The 23,832-nt window shown below is 49.0% G+C and overlaps 1 protein-coding gene across 1 annotated transcript in view; it reads left to right on the top strand.

Moving 5' to 3' along the window:
- Positions 1-23,832, top strand: part of LOC111141936 (Cas scaffolding protein family member 4) — a 33,499-nt gene that overhangs the window by 8,430 nt on the left and 1,237 nt on the right. Inside the window, exons 2-6 of the mRNA XM_022494809.1 lie at positions 11,459-11,878; positions 17,053-17,154; positions 18,427-18,507; positions 19,703-21,013; positions 22,511-22,588. Of these exons, the coding sequence (XP_022350517.1) occupies positions 11,459-11,878; positions 17,053-17,154; positions 18,427-18,507; positions 19,703-21,013; positions 22,511-22,588 (1,992 nt within the window). The remainder of the gene's footprint in view (positions 1-11,458; positions 11,879-17,052; positions 17,155-18,426; positions 18,508-19,702; positions 21,014-22,510; positions 22,589-23,832) is intronic.

The following is a 23,832-nucleotide window of genomic DNA, read 5'->3' as shown; positions in this document are numbered from 1 at the left end:
ATTTATATTTTGTTTAAAAAGCTATATGCTACTTGGTTAATTTTTTTTGTTAAGCCTAAGTGTTATTCTAAACATAAAGGTTATTGGGAGAAAAGGGTATTTTGGTGTCTCAGTGAAAGTGACTTCAGGTCACTTTGTCCACATTCTGGAGCCGGTCACTGGAGAACTGGTCCACTTTTTCAGAGCAGCAGCTGGAGCCCAGACTCGCTGATTTTCCCAGCCTCAGCCTCTCTTGACAGGCGACAGCAGCTTTCCTTCCGTGTCTCTCCTTTTGCTACGCCTTTAAAACCAGCTCCAAGAGAAACAACTCTTCTTTATGTCATAGAATGATGCAAGAAATTACTTAGCTGTCACCTCATTTAAAAAAAAAAAAAGCCCAAATATTTCTGAGACTAAAATGCAGATTCTTTTTTTTTTTTATTTTTCATTAACATATAATGTATTATTGGCCCCAGGGGTACAGGTCTGTGAATCGCCAGGTTTACACACTTCACAGCACTCACCATAGCACATACCTTCCCCAATGTCCATAACCCCAACCACCCTCTCTCTACCCCGCTCCCCACCCTCCGGCAACCCTCAGTTTGCTTTGTGAGATTAAGAGTCTCTTATGGTTTGTCTCCCTCCCGATCCCATCTTGTTTCATTTATTCTTTTCCTACCTCCCAAACCCCCCACTAAAATGCAGATTCTTTTTTTTAAAAGATTTTATTTATTTATTTGACAGAGAGAGATCACAAGTAGGCAGAGAGGCAGGAGGGGTGGGGGAGCAGGCTCCCCACTGAGCAGAGAGCCCGATGCGGGTCTCAATCCCAGGACCTGGGATCATGACCTGAGCCGAAGGCAGAGGCTTTAACCCAGGCACCCCTAAAATGCAGATACTTGACACAGAGTTGTCTCAAGCCCCACAATAGCACCAACGAGCTCTCTCAGCACATTAGGCATGACCCATGAAAGGTGAGTAGCTGAATACCATTGCAAGTCCCAGGGCGTGTTCTGATTATGAAATGTACCGTTTTGCTGTCTTCCGTGATGCTTAGTTCCCTATACCTTGTGGAATTGCACTTGTCAATGTCAGTGTTGCTCTGGAAAGTTATTGAAACCATGAGGGAAAACAGAAGTTAAGGCAACAACTTCTTTCTTGAACAATTGTTTCAAGGGGAGATTCTTCAACAGGAGGGAAGAAGGAAGGAGGGACAAATGGAAAACGGGAAATGGGGTGGTGGGGGATGGAGAAAAGGAAGAGAAGGTGGTCCCATCTCAACTACAGACCTCAGAATACAGCTGGCGGGGGGGGGAGCAGTGGCAAGTCGCCCTCGCTGCCCTCCCCCACTTTACAGGCACACGACACCCTCTCTTGTATCTTCCAACATCGTCCTAGTTTCTCTGTTGGTGGTATGACTTTGTGCAGAAAACTGCTTTCAGCTGAGACGAAGTTGACTTGGAGGCAAAGTTTCTTCTATCTAATCAGGGTAGAATGGACGGTAGTGCATTATGTAGAATGGACAGTAGTGATTAATGACAGTTCACTCAAGTTTACCAATGTAAAGCCATTTTCTTCCAATAGAACTGAACCCTTTTTTAAAACTAAAACACATACCCAGGGTTTACAAAATTCTAACTACAAATGAGCATGGGCTAAAAGCATGTTTTCCTTTAATCCAAAATATCTGTGGTTTCCTGGGCTTTGGTCCCCTGGCCAGAGAGAGGGAAAGCACCAACCAAAAACTTATGTCACCTTGCACAAAGATGCTATACTCACAATAGCATAAATGGGGACACACCATACCCACATTTAGTCATCCTGACTTTTTTTAAATTAATACTATATTTTGGAGATGGTTCCATTTCAACTCACATAAATTCTACTTCGTTCTTTTTAATGGCTTTATGGTATTCCATTATAAAAGTGTATCATTATTTACCAGTAATTACCTGTGAGCTGTGTTCTGAATTCTTAGGGCAGGATCTAATTCTGATAAATGACCATGCACCGTACACACCTGATTAAAATGTACTTATCAGGGCGCCTGGGTGGCTCAGCAGGTTAAGCCTCTGTCTTCAGCTCAGGTCATGATCTCAGGGTCCTGGGATCGAGCCCCACATCGGGCTCTCTGCTCAGCGGGGAGCCTGCTTCCTCCTCTCTCTCTCTGCCTGCCTCTGCCTACTTGTGATCTCTCTCTCTCTGTTAAATAAATAAAATCTTTAAAAAGTAAAATAAAATAAAATGTATTTATCAGCTTAACATCCCTCTCTTGGAGGCACACTTTTTCATTTGCTTGTCTGTCAAGACACACGTGCCATCTGGCTGTCTGAGCCAAGCACTGTGATTTGTGGGCCAAAAGGGCAGACTCCAGAGTCCAAACTACTTGTGTTCCATTCCCGTTCTGTGTCTTGTTTTCTGAGCCCCCTTAAGATACTGTATCACCCTCTCTGTGCCTTAGTTTTCTCATCTCTCAAACAGAACATTAGTCACAGTAACTGCTCCGTGGGGTGGTAAATGCCAGGAGAGATAATGTAGGCGAATTATTGCAGTGTCTGGCCCAGAAGTCGGAAGATTGTGAGCTATCCTCATCCACAAGGAAGTGGCTAAGTAGCAAAAACTGAAATTAACGTGATGCCTGACTCAACATGCAGCCCAAAGTCAAGGGGATTCTTTTCTCTTTGATTAACTGCAGGAAGTCAGTAGCAGCTAACACACAGCCTGTGTAAGGAGTAGGCTGCATTGTTATGGGGGGTTTGCAAACTGGGAATCCTTTCCAGACCATCTTCGCCACGACTTCTTAAAAACACGTCTGTCCTGTCCTCTTACCTCACAGAACGCTGCTCCCCACCAAAACCTCGCACAAAGTGAGTAGCATGTCACTTTGTCTCTTCCCCAGGGTTGTCCTTCTTCCTCTGTCTTTCTTCCCTTATTGGAGAATACGGGTGAGAAAATGGAGGTGGTGAGGGGATTTTGCTTATACTCTTGGAAACTTATTTTTTTCTAAACATAATGTGCTTTTAAAAATGATGGAAAGTAAACGTGCAAACGAGCTGACAGCACCATTCTCCCTGCTTTGGTCTTTCCAAGCCTGTGTATTTACCCAGCATGAGATACTTCTGGTGAATTCTTCCAGGGCATTCGAGGGAGACTTTGTCCCTAATGAGGATCAAAGGGCTTTCTCCACTCCATGTCTACTCCTGGTGTCCCGAGTCTGGGTTCAGCCGCCCCATAGAGATCTATGAGGGAAGCTCTCACTGATCTCAAAGTCAAAGTTCCTCCATCCAGGGGAAGCTTTTATGAACTTCAGAGATCCACACTTGCCGTCTGTCAAAGGCTTCGAATATTTACAGTGCGTGCTTTGAAAAAAATTGTGGTTTATGTGTTACTATTTTCTCATGATCCTCAGAGGGGAAGTATGAACAATTCTGCTACCTTCTCCTAAAATGAAGAATTCTTGGAAACAAGTGATGGAATTGCTGAGGAAGAGGCTAAAATGCTAAACACAGACATTTTTCAGAGAAGGAGTTCAGTGGAAGTCAGATGCCCATTTTGTCAGCGATGAGATTCTATGACGGTGTAAGAGCGGGGGAGCCAGCCATCACTAGGGGCTCTCGGTTCTTGCCACATGTAAGGTCTCTTATCTCTTGCTTGAGTGCTTACTTGTTTGCTGTTTCCGGCCATGCGCTGGAGACCTTGTGGTACGATTTAGTCCCAAGGAAACGACGATCTTCTAGCTACTTTGCAGGAAATCATCTCAGGGTCTCTCCTATCCCCCTGGCTACTAACTTTTTCATTTTAGGAATACTGGAGTGTAGGGGATGGGGATAGCACTTGTGTCAGCGGAGAAGGGGAGGAGAGGAGCAAGCGGGAAAGGGTGGAGGAGTCTCATGTTGTGAGCAGTCAGCATACGGTCCTGGCCATAACATAACGTGGCGGGGTGGGGGGCACATCAAAGCAGATCGCCTGTTCACTCGGGAGCCCTGCACTGAGCAGAAACGCTCCAGCCTCCTGCGCACTAGCTCCGGGGTTGCAAAAGGAGGGCAGCATGGGGCCTCCAAGACGCCGGCGGTGGCTGTACTCAGCAGCAGCGCACTTCGCTTGGCCCAAGAAGTTATATTTTAAAATCTATGTGAGCTTGCCGCACTTTCCAGCGCTCCCAAATGTCCCACCCCTGGCCCCAGTGCGCTTACTGCCCAGCTCCTATCATCATGTGCGTTCGCTGCTTCTTCCACAAGTACATGCTTTTAGACCTTAGCAGATCAGAGCAAGAGGTTGACTTGGATTTGGAGAGGCCTTGCGTCGAGCTGGCAAAGTGGCCTCAGGCAGGTCGCGTAACCTCTCCGGGTCTCAGGCACGGAACATTCTCAAATGAGGCGAACGCTGAAGACAGCATACTGGGTCCCCGCCCCGCTCTAAGGCTCTGAGTGTCTGCAGCTTTGTTCTTTCAAGGAAGGAAAGTACAATGGAAGGTAAAGGGACTGCACACCCTCCCGGTCTAGAGCGTGATGACTGAAGAGAGGCACAGAGCCGAAGCTTCCGCGGCGGCCCCTCCACGGGCTCGTTCTCTGTGGTTCTGCTTCGAGCTGTGGCCGTGGCGGCTGGCTCTCTGTGCCACTGCAGGAGACAGAAAGCACGAGGACCAGTTACTCTCCCTGGTCCATGCTGCGTTCCTCCTCCCTTCTCTGGTGGTCACAATCCTGCCCTTCTCTCAAGACTTGCCTTAGAGATCGCAGGCGATCCTTCACCACCGCCTCCCCCGGGCTGTCCTAAACCCAGCCTGTGCCCTCATCTGCTGGGCCACTGGCCTCGATGAGCCTCTCTGGTCTCAGGGCCGCTCCCTCCGATCCCTCTCACCCAGCAACCAGATACAAGCAGCAGCCGCTGGGAATCGCACTCCGGATCCTCTGTTTACTTCTCTCCCTTCAGCCAGGCCACCTTTCGGTTCCTCCCCACTCACCGCCCACTCCACACACACCCTCTCCCTCCATCGCTCCCCCGCAGCCCTCAAACCTTTCTCTTCCTTCGCCTGGATGACTTCTGAGCTGACTAACTCCTACCCCCTTACCCCCAGAGCACAATTTCCACAATTTCCACGGCTCTGTTCTCACTACACCCGCATTCCTCATAACTTCCTGTATTTTCCCTCCTTGTCTGAAAGAGCAGCAGAAACCCTCTGTTGCTTTCTGGAAAAATCTGATTAGGTTTGTCTCCCCCACTGGAACGTAGACTGACATGAGATCAGGAACTTTGTTCACGGCTGTATCTCTAGCAGGGCACTGGGTATATAGTAGACGCTTCATACGATTTTGGTGAATGAATGAATGAATGAATGAATGAATGAATGAACAAACAACATCCCAGATTTCTCCAGCTGTAGCTAGTTACTCCCATAGCTCATTCAACACAGACGAACACCTTGCATCTGACGGTTGTGTAAAGGTCTCTCCAGAGAATCTTTTTTTTTTTTTTAAGATTTTATTTATTTATTTGACAGACAGAGATCACAAGTAGGCAGAGAGGCAGGCAGAGAAAGAGGGGGAAGCAGAAGTCCTGCTGAGCGGAGAGTCCATGTGGGGCTCAATCCCAGGACCCTGAGATCATGACCTGAGCTGAAGGCAGAGGCTTAACCCACTGAGCCACCCAGTGGAGAGCCCCCTCTCCAGAGAATCTTATACTTTGTCTTTGTTTCTTTCTTCCAAATTCATCTTCATTTTCCTTTCCTCTCCAGCTGTTGTATGAGGTGGGGCATGTGAGGGAAATGCCCCTTCTGGAAATTAGTTAGGAATATTTCTTTCACTGCTCACAGACTCTCTCAGTGTGGCCACAGCGGACAAAAGTATAAACATACGTCTTCCTTCATCTTCTCAGTATCTACACAGACGTTTCCAAATTAACACCCTATTAAAATAATACCTTGTGAGTGGCCTCAGAGAGTATCGCAATGGTCCTGAGGTTCCCTCGTGGCAGGCTGGCGGTTGCTTCCAAGTGTTATCCATGAAGAGCTTAGCACAGTGCCAGGGACATATGTGAACGCTGAGTGTTTGCTGCTGCTGCTGTTTCCTTTCTTCCCCACACCGGCTGTGGGCCCAAAAACGTCTGGCTTGCCCTGACGGGATTCTTTCCTCAGCAAGCCTAAAGGCTCAGCATCTCAGTCTGTCAGGATGCAGACAAGAAGATTGGCCTTACTTGGGTGGGTGGTCAGGGACATTTCAGCAAGAAGTAACTTTCATGCAAGGACAGCTTCTGCGGGAGGTGACCTTTGAGCTAAGATCAGTAAGAGGAGCCAGTCATGCAAAGGTCTGGCGGGAGAGTGTTCTGGGCAGGAGGAGTAGCAAGGGCAAAGGTCCTGCGGTGGAAGCGAGCTCAGTGCATCTGGGAAAAGGGAGAAAACAATGTGGCTGAAGGAAAATGAACAGGCAGAGTGGTGGGCCAGGAGGGCGGCCAGACAGGGAATGAAGGTTTTGTTCTAAGTGTATTTCTAAGCCACTGGAGGTTTTTAAATAAGAAACCAGCACGATCTGATTTAAGGATTTAAATACTCATGTGCTTGAATGTCTGGAGAATGGATTGTAAGGGGAATGAACGGTGTAGTAATGGATGTGAGGAGAGCAATTAGAGTCAAGGTGACCTTAGATAAGTCTTTTGATCTCTCTTACCCTCAGTCTCTTCCTCTGTAAGATGAGGATAAGAAAACTCCCATAAGGGATATAATGACCGCATCACCCCCAATGCAAAGTAGGGCCCCATTCAATACGGTCCTCTGTTTTCCAGGTGAAGAGCCCCAAGATGCCTCACTTGTGTTAAATTCCTCTTTCGGAACAGAAACTTTGATGGGCTTTGCTATTAAAACTCTGAGACTTTGGCTGATTGCACGAGGTGTCCAGAGACATCCCTGTCAATTAGAACGAAGACAGTTAAGTGATAGCAACATGCATTGGATTTTTCCTTTGCTTGGAACTTACAGCCTGTTAGGGAGGCGTGTTTGCCCGGGAGGCACAGAGTCGTAGCATGGGAGCTGTCGTCGCGGACAGCTGTGGGTGCCCGGTGGAGCGGCTGACTGTACGAGCAGCTGTTCTCCAGGAAGCAGTCCCTGCCTCTCGTAATAGGCAAATCCACCGACGAAGCTGATGCCAGTCTGGGCGCTTCCGAGCAGCGGCCATAATGCGGCAACTGCTCTGCACACACACGTGATCTTATTTCTAGACAAATGCGAGCGACTCTCCAGGGATGTGCTTTTTCTTTTACGGCTGTGCCAAGTGTATTTCGTGAAGTCGTGATGCCTGGTTGGAGACTGTGTTTTTGTTTTCCCGCCAGTGTGAACGGTTGCAGTGTAATGTTCAGAAAGGTCAGCTCAGGACCCTCGAGAACACGTACCATGGACTCATGTCAAAGATTTTGTTAAACGGATCTGTTAAGGAGAGAACCAGGAAGATGTTCAAACTGGGTCAGAGAGCCTTTAAGAATCCAGGTAGCCACAGGCAATTGAATAACGATTATTAAATCTGGTTAAAGTCTGACAAGGTAATAGACCGTAACCGTTCAGGTTCTTTTCTTACTATACAGAGATTATTATTAACTAGAAAAAAAATCTACAAAATAACAGAGAACTTCACTAAATCCTGACCTTTAATTTGTACTTTTTTTCCCTAAGATTTTATTTATTTATTTGAGAGAGAGAGAATGAGAGAGAGTGAGCGTGAGAGGGGGACGCTCAAAGGGAGAAGCAGACTCCCCGCTGAGCAAGGAGCCTGATGTGGGACTCGATCTGGGACTCTGGGATCATGACCTGAGCTGAAGGCAGATGCTTAACGACTGAGCCACCCAGGCGCCCTAATTGGTACTCTTTATAAGAACCAACAATTCTCTTCCCTCTAAATGCTCCAGCTCTGCTAGACCCCCAGGCTGGAAATGCACTTGCACCACATCCATGGGGCAGTCACTGAGTGAGCAGACTAGCCAGGTCTTGTGGCCCATCTTTTGGACATCGTGGTGGTCATTCCCATCAAAGGCCACCTAATGGGATGGGCAGAGAGTCTCAGAGACCCTCCTTTTTATCCTACTCTAGAAAGAAACAGGAGCTCTCATCTCAGCTGTGTGTCCTTTTATGCACACAGGGCCCTTATCCACCCAATTCACTCAGAAAGCCACCAATAAGCACCTGCCATGTGCCGGAAGTTGGGGATGTGATTAGAGTGAGGAAGGTGTCCTCTTCCGGAGTCGGTCCTCTAGCCCGGACATAGACACCGAAGAGATGATCATCACCTACTTAACGAATTATATGCCAATGTCATCAGTCCTGACACGGAAAAGCATTGAGCAAAAAAAAATGGAGAGAACTAGTGTAGTCTGAAGGACTCTGGGTGTCAAGGAATCCTTCTGCCAAGTAGGGACATCTAAGAGGAGTCTGGAAAGATGAGTGGGTCTGGTTCGGCACACAGCTGCTGACTCTCAAACAGAGGCAGCAGCCTGTGTGAGAGACTCAAGCCCACACAAAGGGTGTGCTCCTGTGGGGCTGATGAGGAAGTGCTACCACGAGCCCAGAGATGTGGGCGGGAGTGGGATCTCTCAGGGCCCTGAAGGTTTGGACAGAGCACGGGCTACGGGGGAGCCGTGGAAAGCTTACAGAGTGGACCACGACATGATCAAAATTGGTATCTCCAAACTCAAGCACACAGAACAGTGCTGTAGCTCATAAAATTTCAGCCAAGGTCGGCTGCCCTTATCTAAGGAATTTGTAGGTGGCCAAGGGGACACTTCATGAAGTCCCTCACACCCCGGAGGCGATCGGTGTTTATTAGCCCTAACTGGGCTCTCTGCTTTTCCGTGTAATCCAACACACTCACTCTGCCTACAATCGGTGAGCTTTGCGTCACCCCTCTCAGGGGAGGGTTTCAAGGATGGAAGAGGAGAGGCCCACTGACACGAATGTCCTTCACAACACACACACCTCTAATGCTTCGGGACTGTGTACCTTCTTTTTATTATTATTTTTTTTAATTAAAGATTTTTATTTATTTATTTATTTGACAGAGAGAGAGAGAGATCACAAGTAGGCACAGAGGCAGGCAGAGAGAGAGGGGGAAGCAGGCTCCCTGCTGAGCAGAGAGCCCGATGCGGGGCCCCATCCCAGGACCCTGAGATCATGACCTGAGCCGAAGGCAGAGGCTCAACCCACTGAGCCACCCCATGTGTTTCTTCTTTTTAAAAATGAGTTGATTGCCAAGAATGTGTTTAAAAAAAAAATCTCAAGTTTCCATGACAAAGATTTTAAAACAAATGTACCATCCAACCAAGAGCTCGTGCCGAGGGTGATGGGGTGTGAGGAAGTGGGCTGTCTCGTTCACAGTGGATGGAAGGGTACATGGGTCAGCCGTGTCTGAGGACAATCAGGGCAGGGGGCGTCCTAAGGATTTCAGCCCCCTGGGCATTTCTCTGTGGAAATAAATAAGGAGCGTTGCAAATATCTAGCGAGAAAGACGATCTTCTCAGCACTGTTTGTAATAACTTAAAAATGGAATTAGCTATTCCTCCAGAACCAGGAAGAGCAACCATGTTCATCCTTACAATGGAAAACAGTGTCACTGTTTAAAAGGATACTGAGTGAAGGAAGCTGCTCATGGACATGGAAAAATGTTCCTAACCTACTATTAAGTGAAAAAAAAAAAAAAAGCAGATTGTAAAACCATGCATGAGGTTTTTAAAACACAACTGACCCTGCGCATAATAGGAACGAATAGACACAAGATCCAAGAGGTGACGACCCCAAGGAGTGACAGTGGTCATCTGTGGCAGGCACTTCTGTGTTCTTCTATTTGCTTATCATTACTTTGTACTCTCTCTGTCCTGAACGTTTACTGCTTTTGTAGTAAGAAGAGAGCTCCAGGTACAGGATCTCCTGGGACCTCAACTGCAGTAGATTTAATATGGGATTATCAGTGTCTGCACGCAGGACCTGACTCTACTTATGCTTCTTGGATTTACACGCAATAGTATTTCTCTAAATGCAAAGAGACCTCACTGTGTGCTTAAAACGATACTTTTCCGCAGCTGGACCTCCAATTCCGTTTTCGTAACAGAAAGACTTTACGCAAAAAAATAAATAAAAAGCAATGCTCCCTGACAAACATAATGGGATAGAAGGTCAATTTGCTTTGTCTTATTTATAAACTGTATGTACTAGGAGCTAATGACTATCAAAGGCATAATTAACTAAATTTAGTTGAAGAAAGAAAAAAGCAACCAGAAGGCTAAATACCAAATGGTCTGAAAAGTTACCTCCGAGTGGTGGGATTATGGGTAGTTTTCACCTCTTTTTGCTTTTCTGAATTTCCTAATTTTTTTGTGAAAATTGTGCATTGACGTAGTAACAGGTGGTCATGTTAAAACCCCGAGAAACAAACTGTCTTCATGTAATTACAGTAACAAAATCCATTAAGAAGGAGGCTTACCCATTGCTGTCCCTGAGGCAGGACCGTGTGTGTGGCTTACAGGGAGAGAATGAATCTGAGAATTAGGGAGACTGACTGGGTTTCTTTCTTACTTTTTAGGATTTTACTTATTTATTAGAGAAAGAGAGAATGAACATGGGTGTGGGGAGGGGGAGAGGGAGAAGGACAAACGGATTCCCTGCTGAGCGCAGAGCCCGACACGGGGCTCAACCCCAGGACCCCGAGATCATGACCTGAGCTGAAGGCAGATGCCTAACGCACTGAGCCACCCAGGCGCCCCTGACTGGGTTTTGATCCTGGTTATGTGGCCACAGACTAGTCACTAACTCCCGTGTCTCTCCTTCCTCACTCCCCCGCTAATGAAGGTCGACTGAGCATCTCCCAGGCATCTGAATCTGCGTTTGATGTTGGGGACCGAGCAGCAAATAAGGGAGATATGGTGGCAGCAGTCATGGAACTTAGAATCCAGTTCAGGAGAGAAATAACAACAACCAGACACAGAGCACCGTGATCATTAGGACAGTAAACAGCCTTTACCAAGCACCTGCTAATGGCCAGGCTCTGTTCAGTGAGCTTTACATACATAATAGCTCTTTTCATTCTTGCCACCACCACCCCCCACCCCGCCCCGGGAGATATTATCACTAGTCCCATTTAACAGACAAGGAAACTGAGGCCCAGAGAGAGTAGTTAATTTGCTCAAAGGCCCACAGCTAAGAAGTTGCAGAGCCAGGATTTCAATTCCACTACGTGCTCTGCTGCGCTGACCCACGCAGCTCGTGGTCATCACAAGTGGAAACAGGGCCCTGAGAGCACATTCAGGAGACTCGACAAGTTAGACTGCCCTGAGGACAGGACATTTCACCAGAGTCCCCAAGGATGGGTCAGAACGAATCAGGCAAAGAGGAGGGACAAGAGCCTGTGGGGTCAGGGAAACATTCAAATGTGTTTCCAAGCCAGTGGCCTTGGCGGAGTGGATGTTGGCAGCAGGAATCACAATGAGCTCTTTCTCCTCCCACCCCTAGACCCTCCTGGCCAGAGCGCTTTTTGACAACCACCCAGACTGCTCCTACGAGCTGGCTTTCTGCAGAGGAGACATCTTGACCATTCTGGAACAAAACGTGCCAGAAAGCGAGGGCTGGTGGAAGTGTTTGCTCCATGGAAGGCAAGGTCTGGCCCCTGCCAACCGCCTCCAAATCCTCCCTGAGGCCCCAGACAGGCCGTGTGCCCCTTTCCTGAGAGGCCTGGAAGAACCTCTCACCCACTCCAAGGAGACCTACCAGGTGCCCACCCTGCTCAAGCCCCCGACTCCAGGCCCTGTGTACGAGGACATGAGGAGCTGGGTGGAGGGGCTTCCACCCACCACCGCCCAAGTCTGCGAATTCCCTGACCCACCGGCGGGGGCCAGAATCGTCTGTGAAAAGACTCTAAGCTTTCCGAAACAGGTACGCATGTTTCCAGATAAAACAGATGCGTCAAGGGGTGTGTAACACCCAGGGGCTGACCTCACCCTTCAGTTCTTGGTGTCCATCAGGAGGAACCATGTGCAAAATGGGAACCTGGACCCCTTTGATTGAGTGATGACAGGTGGGCTTGTATTGGCCCCCAGTTTGCTTCTTGCTGATATTCTCGGCACCCCAGTGACTTCCCCCCACCCCACCCCAGCTCTCCAAGACGCCCATGCTTGGTGGGAAATTGAATGCTTAGCGGGGGTATTTATGAAAGTATTAAGGACCTTTGCCATGGCCCTTTGAACACTAGGACTTCTAGTGATGGATTCAAAGGCAAGTAATTACCCAACAGATTTAACATCTAGATTCCCTTCAGCCAAGAAACTTCCAGAATTACTACAGAAATACCCAAGGAGGCAAACATATATTTGAGTGGAGGAGGCCATGGCCATAATCGCACTTTTTGTTATAGGGAAAAATCGAAGATGCCTATATGTTTGTTAATGGGGGGACTGGTTATATCAATGTTTGCAACATACTGGGCACTTGTCGAAAGAAAGATGAAGTCGTTCTAGGAGGCATGTAGAAGGGGGAAAAATAACCATTTAAACAAAACCAACCAAACAAAAACTAAAAAAAGAAAAAGAAACCAGATGATCTGTGTGTATATATGTGTGTGTGCTCATTCACTGACTAAGGTTCCCTTGGGAAGTAGAGCTGGTCACTCGTATGGTCCCTGTGCCTGCGACTGTGCCTGGCTTGGGGCGGGTACCCAGTCAAGGAGCAGAGAGATCAGAAAGTTGGTTTGTGTGTTATATACAGCATGTATGACATCAGCAGTTTTCAAAAATAGCAATTAAAAAGAAACAGAGGAAAAGAAGCACTAGGTAAATGCAAAATGAAAACTTTTTTTTTTTTTTTACTGGAAAGGAATTTAAAGAAGAAAGGAGAAAAACAATGGATTGCTGTCCCCAGGCCTAGGCTTTGATGAGGTGTTAAGCAAGCAGAACAGATCTTCATGGTCTGGGGTCACCGTGGGGATTTCCTGCAGCTTGGTCTCACCTGGCCTGAGCTCAGGGCAGGGGTCCTGGCAAGGTCTGTGTCCAGGACGGCTGCCGCCCCCACCCTGTCCCACCCTGCCCCTGATGCACGAGCTGGGGACCCTGGGAAGGTCTTGCTAGCCTTCCCCACAGCACCTCCAACCACAGAAAGGAGTTGATTTCTTTTCTTTTTTTAAATTTGAAGGTATTTTGCTTTGTTTTGGTTTTAGATTTTATTTATTTGAGAGAGAGAGCATGAGAAGGGGGAGGGTCAGAGGGAGAAGCAGACTTCCTGCTGAGCAGGGAGCCGGATTCGGGTCTCGATCCCAGGACTCCAGGATCATGACCTGAGCCAAAGGCAGTCGCTTAACCAACTGAGCCACCCAAGTGCCCTGAAAGGTGTTGATTTCTTAAAATATTTTGAATACTTCAGATTTTCTAACCCCGGGGCTGCCAGGCAGAGAAGTAGACATCATTTGGGCACAAAACCGCTGCGGTTCAGAGGGGCTGACTACAAAGCCCCGTCGGAAGCGGGTCAAGCCTTCTGCAGCAGCCCACGAGGTGGCCCTGGGACAGCTGGCCCACCCAGCTGCTGCTGGAGCAGCTGACTCAGAGCAGGGGCCTTGGTGGTGGGCCCTCCCCCCACAAGTGGCCTCTGCTGAAGTTAATTTGGGCTTCCCCCTCTCCCTAAAAGGCAAACGAGGGCTGCGTCTGCTGTTCACCAGCTGGCCCTGGCACCTGAGCCCCGGGCAGGCAGGCTCCTACCACTTGAATGTTTGCTAAATGAATGAAGTGACCGTGGACCCCAGCTTCTAGACAGGCATCATGATAAAGAGCAGGATGCATTTACTCTCTCACCCTAACTCAGCACAGGGTCAGGGCATTGGCTGGGAGATGTGTCCTTGACATGAAATGTGTCTGATGGGAGCCCTCCCCTATGCATGGCTGCGGCCGTGGGCAGAAACCACAGCCCGATGGGGGAATTCAGAAACCAGGGGCTCTTGAGGTGGGCCCAGTAAAACACCTGGGGAACTTTCCTGCCTTTTTCTCCTATTTCCGTTTCCTCCGTGGCTGCCCCATCAACATTTCTGCTCCTTCCTCCCCAACATTTTATTTCTATCGCCTTCTCTGTGCTTGGGGGGGGGAGGGTCTCTGAGAGCAAGTGATGCCACCTGTGATTTGGAAATCAGCAGTACCAGAGGTCACCTGGCTTGTGGGGCAGCCACCGCCACGGTGGGAGAGTGGACCAGTCCCAACATCCCTCTGTACCTCTCTGTCTTGCCCATTTCTAAGGGCTCCTCAAACTTGTGCCTTCTAGTGATTCTAAATAATTCCACTCCTTCTACCCCAAGAAGAAAGGAGCTAGAAAGAGTGGATGAAACCCAGTTCAGAAGCTTCTTCTCCACAGTAGAGGCAGACCTTGCTGCCCCGTCTGTGAGTTGGGGGGTAACTCGGCAAATCCGGCCTCTAGCTTTGAGCTGTTTTCCAACGGGCAGTTCACAGGCTGGAACTGGCCCAGGTGACCTGTTTCACAGACTGCCCTTAGCCCTGCATGACGACCACTAGATTAAGGTTAGCCAAAAATTAAAAACCAAGGAGGTGAAAATACGTCCCTTTTCTCAAGTTCTCTAATCAAGGAATCCACGTGTCAGGATCAGACGTCTGTGTTGCTGAAAGAGACCGCGGTGGGTCCTGAGAACGACTCATCATGTTAGGAACGAGGGAACCAATTCCCAGGGAGGTGATGGGGCCCAGCCAGGGTCCCAGGAGGAGGAATTCCAGGGACCAAAGCTTCCCTGTGCCCGTGTGTGGCTGCCGATGCCCCTGGACTCGGCTTGCCCTTGTGCTGCCTTTTCCTAACTCTGTGGCGACGCTATCTCTTCTTCACAATTAGCTTTTTACTGAGACGTAACCTCGAGATCCTAAGGGGGTAGCTTAGTCACTGGATCCAGATGGAGAAACAGAACAAAAGCAGCCCCCAGAAACCCCTCACGATTTCTCCTGGTCACTTCCTCTAGGGGAACCACTGGCTTGAGCTTTGTTTTACTTTTTATTACAACTTCCTTAATATAATATGCTGGCCTGACTTTTTTTTCTTTTTAATCACCATACAAAGAAACCATTTGATGTTGGTTTGAAAGGGGAATCTTTCATATTTCAAGTAAAAAGGATCCAACTTCCTGGTGGAATTATTCTCAGACCCACTAGTTCTGAACTGGAATTTCCTTCTGTGCCCCTAAACCTTTTGAAATCATGGTTCTAAAGCATGTTCCTTAATTGATTGCCACCTTGAACCTCCGTGTTCCAAGAAACACTGGGCATTTCTGAACCAGCTTCCTCCACCTGAAATTCCACACCCAGGAAAACCCCTTTGTTCTCTGTGGGTGGTCTCCCCACAAAGTCAGCTACAGAAAGACAAGGGGCTTGGGGTTTTAGGGGGTAAGAGGCAGTGGGGGTGCATTTGGAAAAGCTCTGTGGTAGGGGAGAGCTTGGGGTGTCAGCACAAGCAGAGGTGGAGGTAAGGGACCATGGCCCTTTATATACCGAGGGCTGTCTTGATGGGCTCTCTGCAAAACAGGGCAGTGCGTCAAGGGTCAGCCTCGGCCCAGACTGCAAAGCAGACTGCTCTCTCCTTGGGATGGGGTACATGGGGAATGTCCCATCTGATACCCCATGTTACAAGCTCCACGTTGGGGACGGAAAGCGAGCCTGCTTCTCTCAAGAGAGCGGGATGTTCTCTTCTCACTGACATGACTTCAGTCTGCTGTGCTCCCAAGAGTCCAGGATTTTAGAGAACCAGCTTTCTCTGTGAGTACGGAAGAAGTCATCACTCGCCGGAAGGTTATTTGGAAACTTGACAGCTGTGTTGTGGGAAGGAATGTCTGCCCGTTTGCTTTGCACCTGCTTTATCTGCATCCATTATTCCAGCCTGACGGGTGGTGGGACCTCCTGGTCCCCCACCTCTGCCTCAAGCGGTGCACTTTCTTTTACCCAAAACAAGCAAATAAAAAGAAGATACTCGCATTTCTTTCATGCCATGTGGGTCCCCCTGGTGAGCAAAGGGACGCTGATCCTGTCCTCATAAGCTGCTCCACCACCGGCCCTCCCCGTCTGCACAGACTCAGGTCCTCACCAGCCACGCCATCCAATTCAGAAAGCCCTATCCAGGGACAGGTTCCTGGGGACCCGGTGGGAAAGCGGGCTCCCTCTGCCAGCCTCTCCGGACTTGACCCTTTCCTCTCCTCAAGGCCCTGTCTTGCTTTCCAGCCTGTGTCCTGCCTGTGTCCACACATTATTCCTCCCCTGTTAGACCCTGACCCTGACACACAGCACCCATTCCCCTATAAAATCACCCATTCCCGGGCCCCTCCTGGAGACGTCCTTGTTTGAGAGAGGTCTGATGTGGAGCTGGGCAACTGTATCATTCTGAAGTTCGCCCTGCCGTGGTTTCCCTGCCCAGGTCTGGAAGCTGCGGCGGGGAGCAGCCAGCGTGGTACCCGGTGTGGGGACACTCATGACTTCTAGAGGATTCACTGGAGTCCAGTGATAGGCACAGCCACCATGGCTGAGGGCCACCCTTGGTCCCGTCTCCTCCTGCTGCCCCATTGACCCTCATCCCCAGCGACACGTCCTGCGAGAGGCCCCCTGCCCCCTCCCCACCCCCACAAGTCCCTCCACTTTACACCCGGACCCACCTGCCTGTCCGGAGCGCCGCGGCGGCCCCTGCGCCATCATATGAATAGTTAACACCCCAGACTCGAATCACAGCCTCGATCCCTCGAGAATATCAGAATCACCTGGGAAGTTCCCTGATACTGCAGATTCCCAGGCTCCCCGGCAGGACTCAGAGACCCCAGTACCCCGGACGCGGGGCCCGGGAATCTGCATTCTAGCCTGCTTCCCACGTGGGGCTGACGCAGGCAGCTGTGGGCACCCCGCCACCACGGGGCCTCCCCCCCAACCGCCCAGGCCCGCGGTCGGAGTGAAGGGCCGCCAGTCAGGGGTGGGCGCAGGGACAGGGCCTCTGCGCTATCTGTCGGGGCTGCCTTTGCTGGGCGAGGCTAACTTGGAACTTGATCTGTGAACTCTGCGGTGACATCTCCTTCCCTCGGCTCTTCTCTCTCCAAGGCCCTCTTCACGATGCCCAGACCTGCTCGGGCCTCGTTGCCAACGCTGCCTTCTCAGGTGTACGACGTGCCGGCCCAGAGCCGGGGCCCCCCAGCCCCGAAGGTGAGTGTTGGCCTGGCCCGGCTGTGGGGTTCCCCTAGGCAGGCAGATTGTTTTTCCGCATTGGGGCAAGCTGCGCCCCGCCTCTCCTCTCCCTGCACCTGCCTCCCCCGCCCCCCACCCCACCCCACCCCGTGGCTGAGCGTCTCTCACCCACAGGTGCCAGGTTCCCAGGGGGCTCCTCCCTAGGGTCGGGGGCAGGCCGGTCATCTCCAGGCTCAGCCTCCTGAGATATCCCACACTCCTTGCTCCAGCTCATGTGTGATCTGCCTCTGGCCCATGATGAGCACACTCGCTCCCTTCTCCAGGACACTCGCGGGGAGCACAGCTGTGCCAGCAGAACGAGGCGGCCTTGGGCACAAAAGTCTTAAATAAAGACACACACGTGCAGGAGTCACCTCACCTCACCCCGGCCCTCTTGACCCTGTCTTTACTGAAAATGGTGACATTTTGTTCATCTTGAGTTTTTCACATTGTGATTTTTTTTAATGTCGCATTCCATTATTATTTATCTTGATGACCAAGAATTTGGGGGGGGCGGCTCAACTGTTGTGGCCATGTTCTTCACCCTGATCCCTGCCCAGGAACAGGCCATCCCCAGCACAGCCATCGGATTCTCACCCTAACCTTTGCCCATGCCGGAGTTAGCCCCTGTGCACATCGACCCCACACCCAGGTGGCACAATTCATCACTGAAGGTCCCGTTGGTGCCCTTTCCACTCTGCTTGAGGGGAACGAAATGCATCCCACCCTTCCCCTGTGGGGAGGAATCAGTGGGAAACTCACAGGTCAGCTTTCTCCAAAGAAAACCCCTCTCCAGAGTCCAGCTCTTTCTTTTTTCCTCTCTCTCTCTTTTTTTAAAGATTTTATTTATTTATTTGTCAGAGAGACAGAGAAAGAGCACAAGCAGGGGAAGCAGCAGGCAGAGGGAGAAGCAGGCTCCCCGCTGAGCAAGGAAACTGACATGGGACTTGATCCCAGGACCCTGAGATCATGACCTGAGCCGAAGGCAGACGCTTAACCGACAGAGTCACCCAGGCATCCCAAGAAGGCATCTTTTTAAAGCACAAAGTCCACATTGTTGGAAACAGAACTACATAAACTTCCACCATGTGAACATCATGACCAAAAGCCCCAAATTCCTTGGTGATTTCTGTTTTCATTTGGAAACAAAACAAAACCAAAACCAAAAAAAATGCTGGTGTGGGCAGAATTTGTGATGCGCGTCCATCGGGAAGGAAAAATCCAAGTTATCCTTTTCTGTCTTTCCCCCAGGAGCCAGAGAAGAGGCAATTGTATGATATACCCCCCAGCCCCCAGAAGGCAGGACTGGGTCCCTCAGCCAACCAACTGAGTGTGAGTATGACGAGGCACAGAGATTTGATGCTGGGGAAATGGGAGCATCCTCTGGGATGTTTTATTAGCCTGGTCAGATTGGGAAGGCAAATTCCTCATAGTAGAGCTGATTTCATTTGAAACCCCTGATGGCAGCGGTGTTCAGGAACAAGGTAAGCAATGTGGTTTGGGCAAGTCCTCTACCTTCTCTGTGCCTCAGTTTCTCATGACGGACTAATTGCGAGCATTGAGACAATCCCCGCAGACGACCCAGTACAGGTGTAGTGCTTGGCATGGAGCAGAAGCTCAGTAGATCTTAGGTAAATGCCTCCTCCTCTCCTTCTCCTTCTCCCTCTCCTCCTCTTGACTTGGTTAGTCTCTGAACATCCACTTCCTGCTGACAAAGAGCAGAACTCTGTATGGGGTCACATGTAGTTGTTATTGCTGAATTTTTTTAAAGTTTGGCTCTGGCTCCAAAATGTCCTAGTAATAGTATATTCATCCTGACAAATAATTATACCTTAACCTGTCAAAGGCTTCCTCCTCCTCTTCCTCCCCCTTCCTCTGCCCCTCCTCCTCCCCTTTTCCCCCTCCTCCTTCTCCTCCTTCTCCTCCTCCTTCTTTTTCTTCTTCTTCTCCATCTCAGAGATATGCTGTGTTAAGGTAGATTTTTATTTGTTTATAGGGGACACACCTTAATTTGAAAATCTGGAATCCACGTTCATCGTTGAATTGTCACACATTTACAGTACATATACCTACTCCCAAGTGTTCTGGGGGAGGCCTTACAAAAGAGAAGTCATCTCCGCAGTATCGTGAGGAACGTAGAGGAGGTTGTTAGAGGGAATGGAAAGCGTTAGGCGGCCATGTAGAACAGAAGGACTAGTTTGAGCAAAATGAACCATGGTGGGCTAAGAGAGCACTCTGAGTTCAGGGGAAGTGAACCGCCGGGGTGACTGGACCCCTAAGGAGGCTGGTGCCTGCCCTGGTGGGGAGGCTTCAAGGCAGGTACAACCGGATAATGAAGGGCCTTGAGTGATCATGACAATGGGGAGCCACTGAAGGTGCTTGAGGAGGGGAGTGACAATCAGATTTCTAAGAAGCACAATACCCAGCACTTAGTAGGCCCTCAGCGTGATGTACATTTGTCACATGGGTTGCTCGAATCCTCTTTTTATTGCTTCTGACCTGGGCATTTTTGTGTGGTTCTTCACAGAGAGAGTGTGCTCCCCTGACATCAGCGATCGCTGCGAGGCGAGGTGGCTACAACACGTTACCCAGCCCCCAGAAATCAGAATGGATTTATGACTCGCCAGTGTCTCCAGAAAAAGCTGACGGCAGAAATGCATCTCTGAGCAGCTTTGTGGAAGAGTCAGAGCTCCACTGTCCCCCGGGGCACATGTCCAGCTTCCAGAATCCTCTGAACAGCAGAGCAAGGTCCCACTATCTGCACCTACATAAAAACGTGCCCATGAAGAAAAAACTCAGCCTCCCCGAAATTCCTTCCTATAAAGCCCTGGCACCCAGGGACACATTTCCCTTGGACGACGGTGCTGGCTACAAGGTGCCCTCAAGCTTTCTGATCCCCCGGGTGGAGCAGCAGAACACCAAGCGGAACATCTACGACATCCCTAAAGCGACGCCCAGCGACCCTCAGGCGGTGAACGAGCCAGGGAGAGTGGGCGGGGCTCCGGAGATCGCAGCGGACAGCAGCTCCTGCTGGTTCTCGGGCCGGGCCCCCTCGCTGTCTCCGGACCCGGAGCGGCTCTCCGTCTCCAGCTCGGACAGCAGAGCCAGCGTGGTCTCCTCGTGTTCCTCCACGTCCACGGACTCCTCCTCTGGCTCCTGCTTGGAGGAGTCAGGAAAGGAGCTCTCCTTGGACCCGGACTTGGCCAGAGAGACGGTCGCGGCTTTGCAGCACGAGGTGGCCAGCTCTGTCGCCAGCCTGATGCTCTTTGTCAGCAGGAAGTGGAGGTTCCGAGACTACCTGGAGGCCAACCTCAGCGCCATCCGCAGCGCCGCCGACCACGTGGAAGAATCCTTGAGAGCGTTTCTGGATTTTGCCCGCGGGGTCCGTGGGCCCGCCTGTAACCTCAGCGACACCAACCTTCAGGCCAGGATTAGGGACCAGCTACAGACCATCTCCAACTCCTACCAGATCCTGCTTGGGACAAAGGAAAGCCTGGATAGCTGCAAGTGGTCCTTGGAAGTCCTTGTGACGGACAAAATCCAAAACAGCCCAGATGACCTCGAGCGATTTGTCATGGTGGCACGGATGGTTCCAGAAGACATTAAGAGGTTTGCCTCCATTGTCATTGCCAATGGGAGGCTCCTTTTCAAACAGAACTGTGAAAAGGAAGATACCTTGCAAATGACCCCCAATGGACAACTGAAACTTGCAAAATGCATCCAGCTTCCCCAAAGGGAAATTGAACGGGATGAAAGAAGTACTCCTTTTAATAAACGAAAGGAAAATGAACACTCCCCTGAGCTACTAAAGAAAAATGGGACAATTATGTGTGAATCGGTGAGTTCAGGGTGGTATAATATAAGGAGGCTTTCAAATTTTATCTGGAGTGGTCTCCCATCAGTTAGATGCTAAGAAACTTTCACTAACTGTTAGATAGTTCAATAATTGGATATTGAAAGATACTCATCTTTCAATAATTTTTGAGAGACATTGGTTCCATTTTTTAAAAAAATAAAATTCATGAAAGTAATGTTCTAAATGAAATCTTATTAAGAAGTAAGATTAAGGGGCGGCCTGAGTGGCTCAGTGGGTTAAAGCCTTGGCCTTCCGCTCAGGTCATGATCCCAGGGTTCTGGGTTTGAGCCCCACATCAGGCTGTCTGCTCAGTGGGGAGCCTGCTTACCCCTCTCTCTCTGCCTGCCTCTCTGCCTGCTTGTGATCTCTGTCTGTCAAATAAATAAATAAAATCTTTAAAAAAAAAAAAGAAGTAAGATTAAACACTTTAATATTAACGCATGTAGGATGTCTTCTGGAAAGCCCCATGGGGTTTATCCCTAATAGAGTTAGGAAGGACTTTGAAAACCTTTTGAAATCTGTTCCTTGAGCCCCTTTTTTAAATCTCACCACCCAGTTTCCTTGCATTTTTCAAAGCTGTTGATTTAGTCATTGTTTTTGTGTTTCTTAGAAACAGAAGAGGAAGTGTAAACACCCTTCCGACTGCCTATGGTTTTAGCAGCCTCCAGACTGCAGCTACTGTTAGAAATTCTTTGCTGCATGAGTTTGGACTCTATAGAAAGAGAACCTCTTGTTCAAGGATTGCGAGAGCCAAGAGGCATGGCACGTAACCTGGGGATAACATGACTTGGCCCTTTTAGCCCTAGTCGTGCATAGTATTTTGTTAAAGTGTATGCTGGTTAATATTACAGCTTTCACACATTCTAGAGAAGCTAGAAATTTGGGTATTTCTCATTCCCTAATTTAAAAATATAGACATAGATATAAAGTGGTATAATATACATAAATATAAATACAAATATAAATGTATATATAATTTTTTAAAAACTCATATGTCCTTGTATTAAGCCGTGTTGGTAGGCAAAATTCGGTCCTTGGTCTTGCAAAGTCTCCTTTGTTGAAAAAAGGCATCAGCCCTCTGAAACTAATATACTAATATACTACATGCTAATTAATTGATTTTAATTTTAAAAAGGCATCTGGAGGCAGAACCACTGACAAAAATATAAAGAGAAATGTTCAAGTTTTTTAAAATGGACTTAAATTCTTCTGTACAGGGGTGCCTGGGTGGCTCAGTAGGTTAAAGCCTCTGCCTTCAGCTCTAGTCATGATCCCAGGGTCCTGGGATCAAGTCCCACATCGGGCTCTCTGCTCAGCAGGGAGCCTGATTCCTCCTCTCTCTCTCTCTCTCCCTCTCTGCCTCTCTGCTTACTTGTGATCTCTGTCTGTCAAATAAATAAATAAAATCTTTGAAAAAAATACTTCTGTACAGTGTAAAAACCACTCACATTGGTAATTGGAAGAGATTTCATTTTTCAGAAGTTGTCTAACCTAGAAGAGACAGAAAAACCCATCTCGGAAGGAAGGTTGGATGAAAACAAAAACTTGGAAGGACAGGTAAGTGATAGCGCTGTGTCTCCCAGACTTCTGACTCACACACTTTTTATCCCTCAAGATGCCTCCTGCTATGAACAAGTTGGCATGCTAGTCATTACCCCCTTGGGAGTAGCTGTTTTTGTGACAGTTTTTCCTGTTTGCGGTAGAAGGAGCCCTGAACAAGTCCAGTGAACCCCAGGACATGGAGCACGAGTCTTGAACCATTGTGACATAGTTCTCGGCTGTCTGCAGGTTTATCACAGGTGGGACTGACCTGACCTTTGGCAGCTCGGACTCACACTCCCTTTGACATCCTCTTTTAATGCTTCTGATTACAGTAGAAAAGATATTTTGGTTTGGAGCTTGTGTATCATCAACACCTTTTTGGACACTTGATGTTTCTTTTTCTTTCTTTTTTTTTAAGTCAAAGATGTTATCATTGTGCTTATTTTTATTGGTTACCTTCTACTGGTGGCAAATGACAATGATTTTCCAGTTACCAATTTGAAGCATTTCCGTTAAACAAATATAGGTAAAACCAGTGAATTCCTTTAAAGACAAAGATGAAGCAAGTCAGGTTAAAAGGGAGACAAAAAGGGCATCACTTGTGAAATTTGTCTGAGTACCTGAAACCTGGGATCACTGAACCAGATCAACTCCCCTGCTGGGGGTGGGTGGGGGTGGAGGAGGGAGGATGGATGTCTCATGACATGGACAAGATCGTTCATTTTCTTGGGGGCAAACTGGGACAAGAACCCCAGGCTGGAAGTCCTAGGTCAGGGAGCCAGCATGGTCAGATCCTGGGGAGGGCTCTCCTCTGTCTTCTCCTGTCCTCTCGTGCAGAGAGCAGAGAAGGGAAGTGACCTCTGACAAGGGCACTATTCCCATCACAAGGCCCCACCCAAATGGCCTCATCCAATCCCAGGTACCTTCCACGGGCTCGTATCCTACTACCTTCATGTTATGGGGTAGAGTTTCAACAAAGGGGGAGAGGCACAAAAAAATCAGACCCTCACACTGTCAGTGCTTCCAAGCTATGAATTTTGAGATCGAAGGTAGATGAGAGAGAGCAGTTTAACAAAAAGACTTAGCTGGCTCAACTTAGAGCTCTGGCTCTTCATTTTGCTAAATGAATGACCATGGGCAGGCCCCCCACTTCAGAGAGCTCCAGTCTCCCCACCTGGCCTAACGAAGGGTCTTTGGATGGTTACCTGGAGTGGCTGCCTGTAAGCTAGATGCTGAGAACTTTTCAACAGTGCCTAGGC

The sequence above is a fragment of the Enhydra lutris genome, unplaced genomic scaffold (genome assembly GCF_002288905.1).
Source record: "Enhydra lutris kenyoni isolate GAN:26980312 unplaced genomic scaffold, ASM228890v2 scaffoldscaffold6, whole genome shotgun sequence".
NCBI classification, from domain to species: Eukaryota; Metazoa; Chordata; class Mammalia; order Carnivora; family Mustelidae; genus Enhydra; species Enhydra lutris.
The sequence above is the reverse complement of the archived record's forward strand: the minus strand, read 5'-3'. Positions and strand labels throughout refer to the sequence as shown.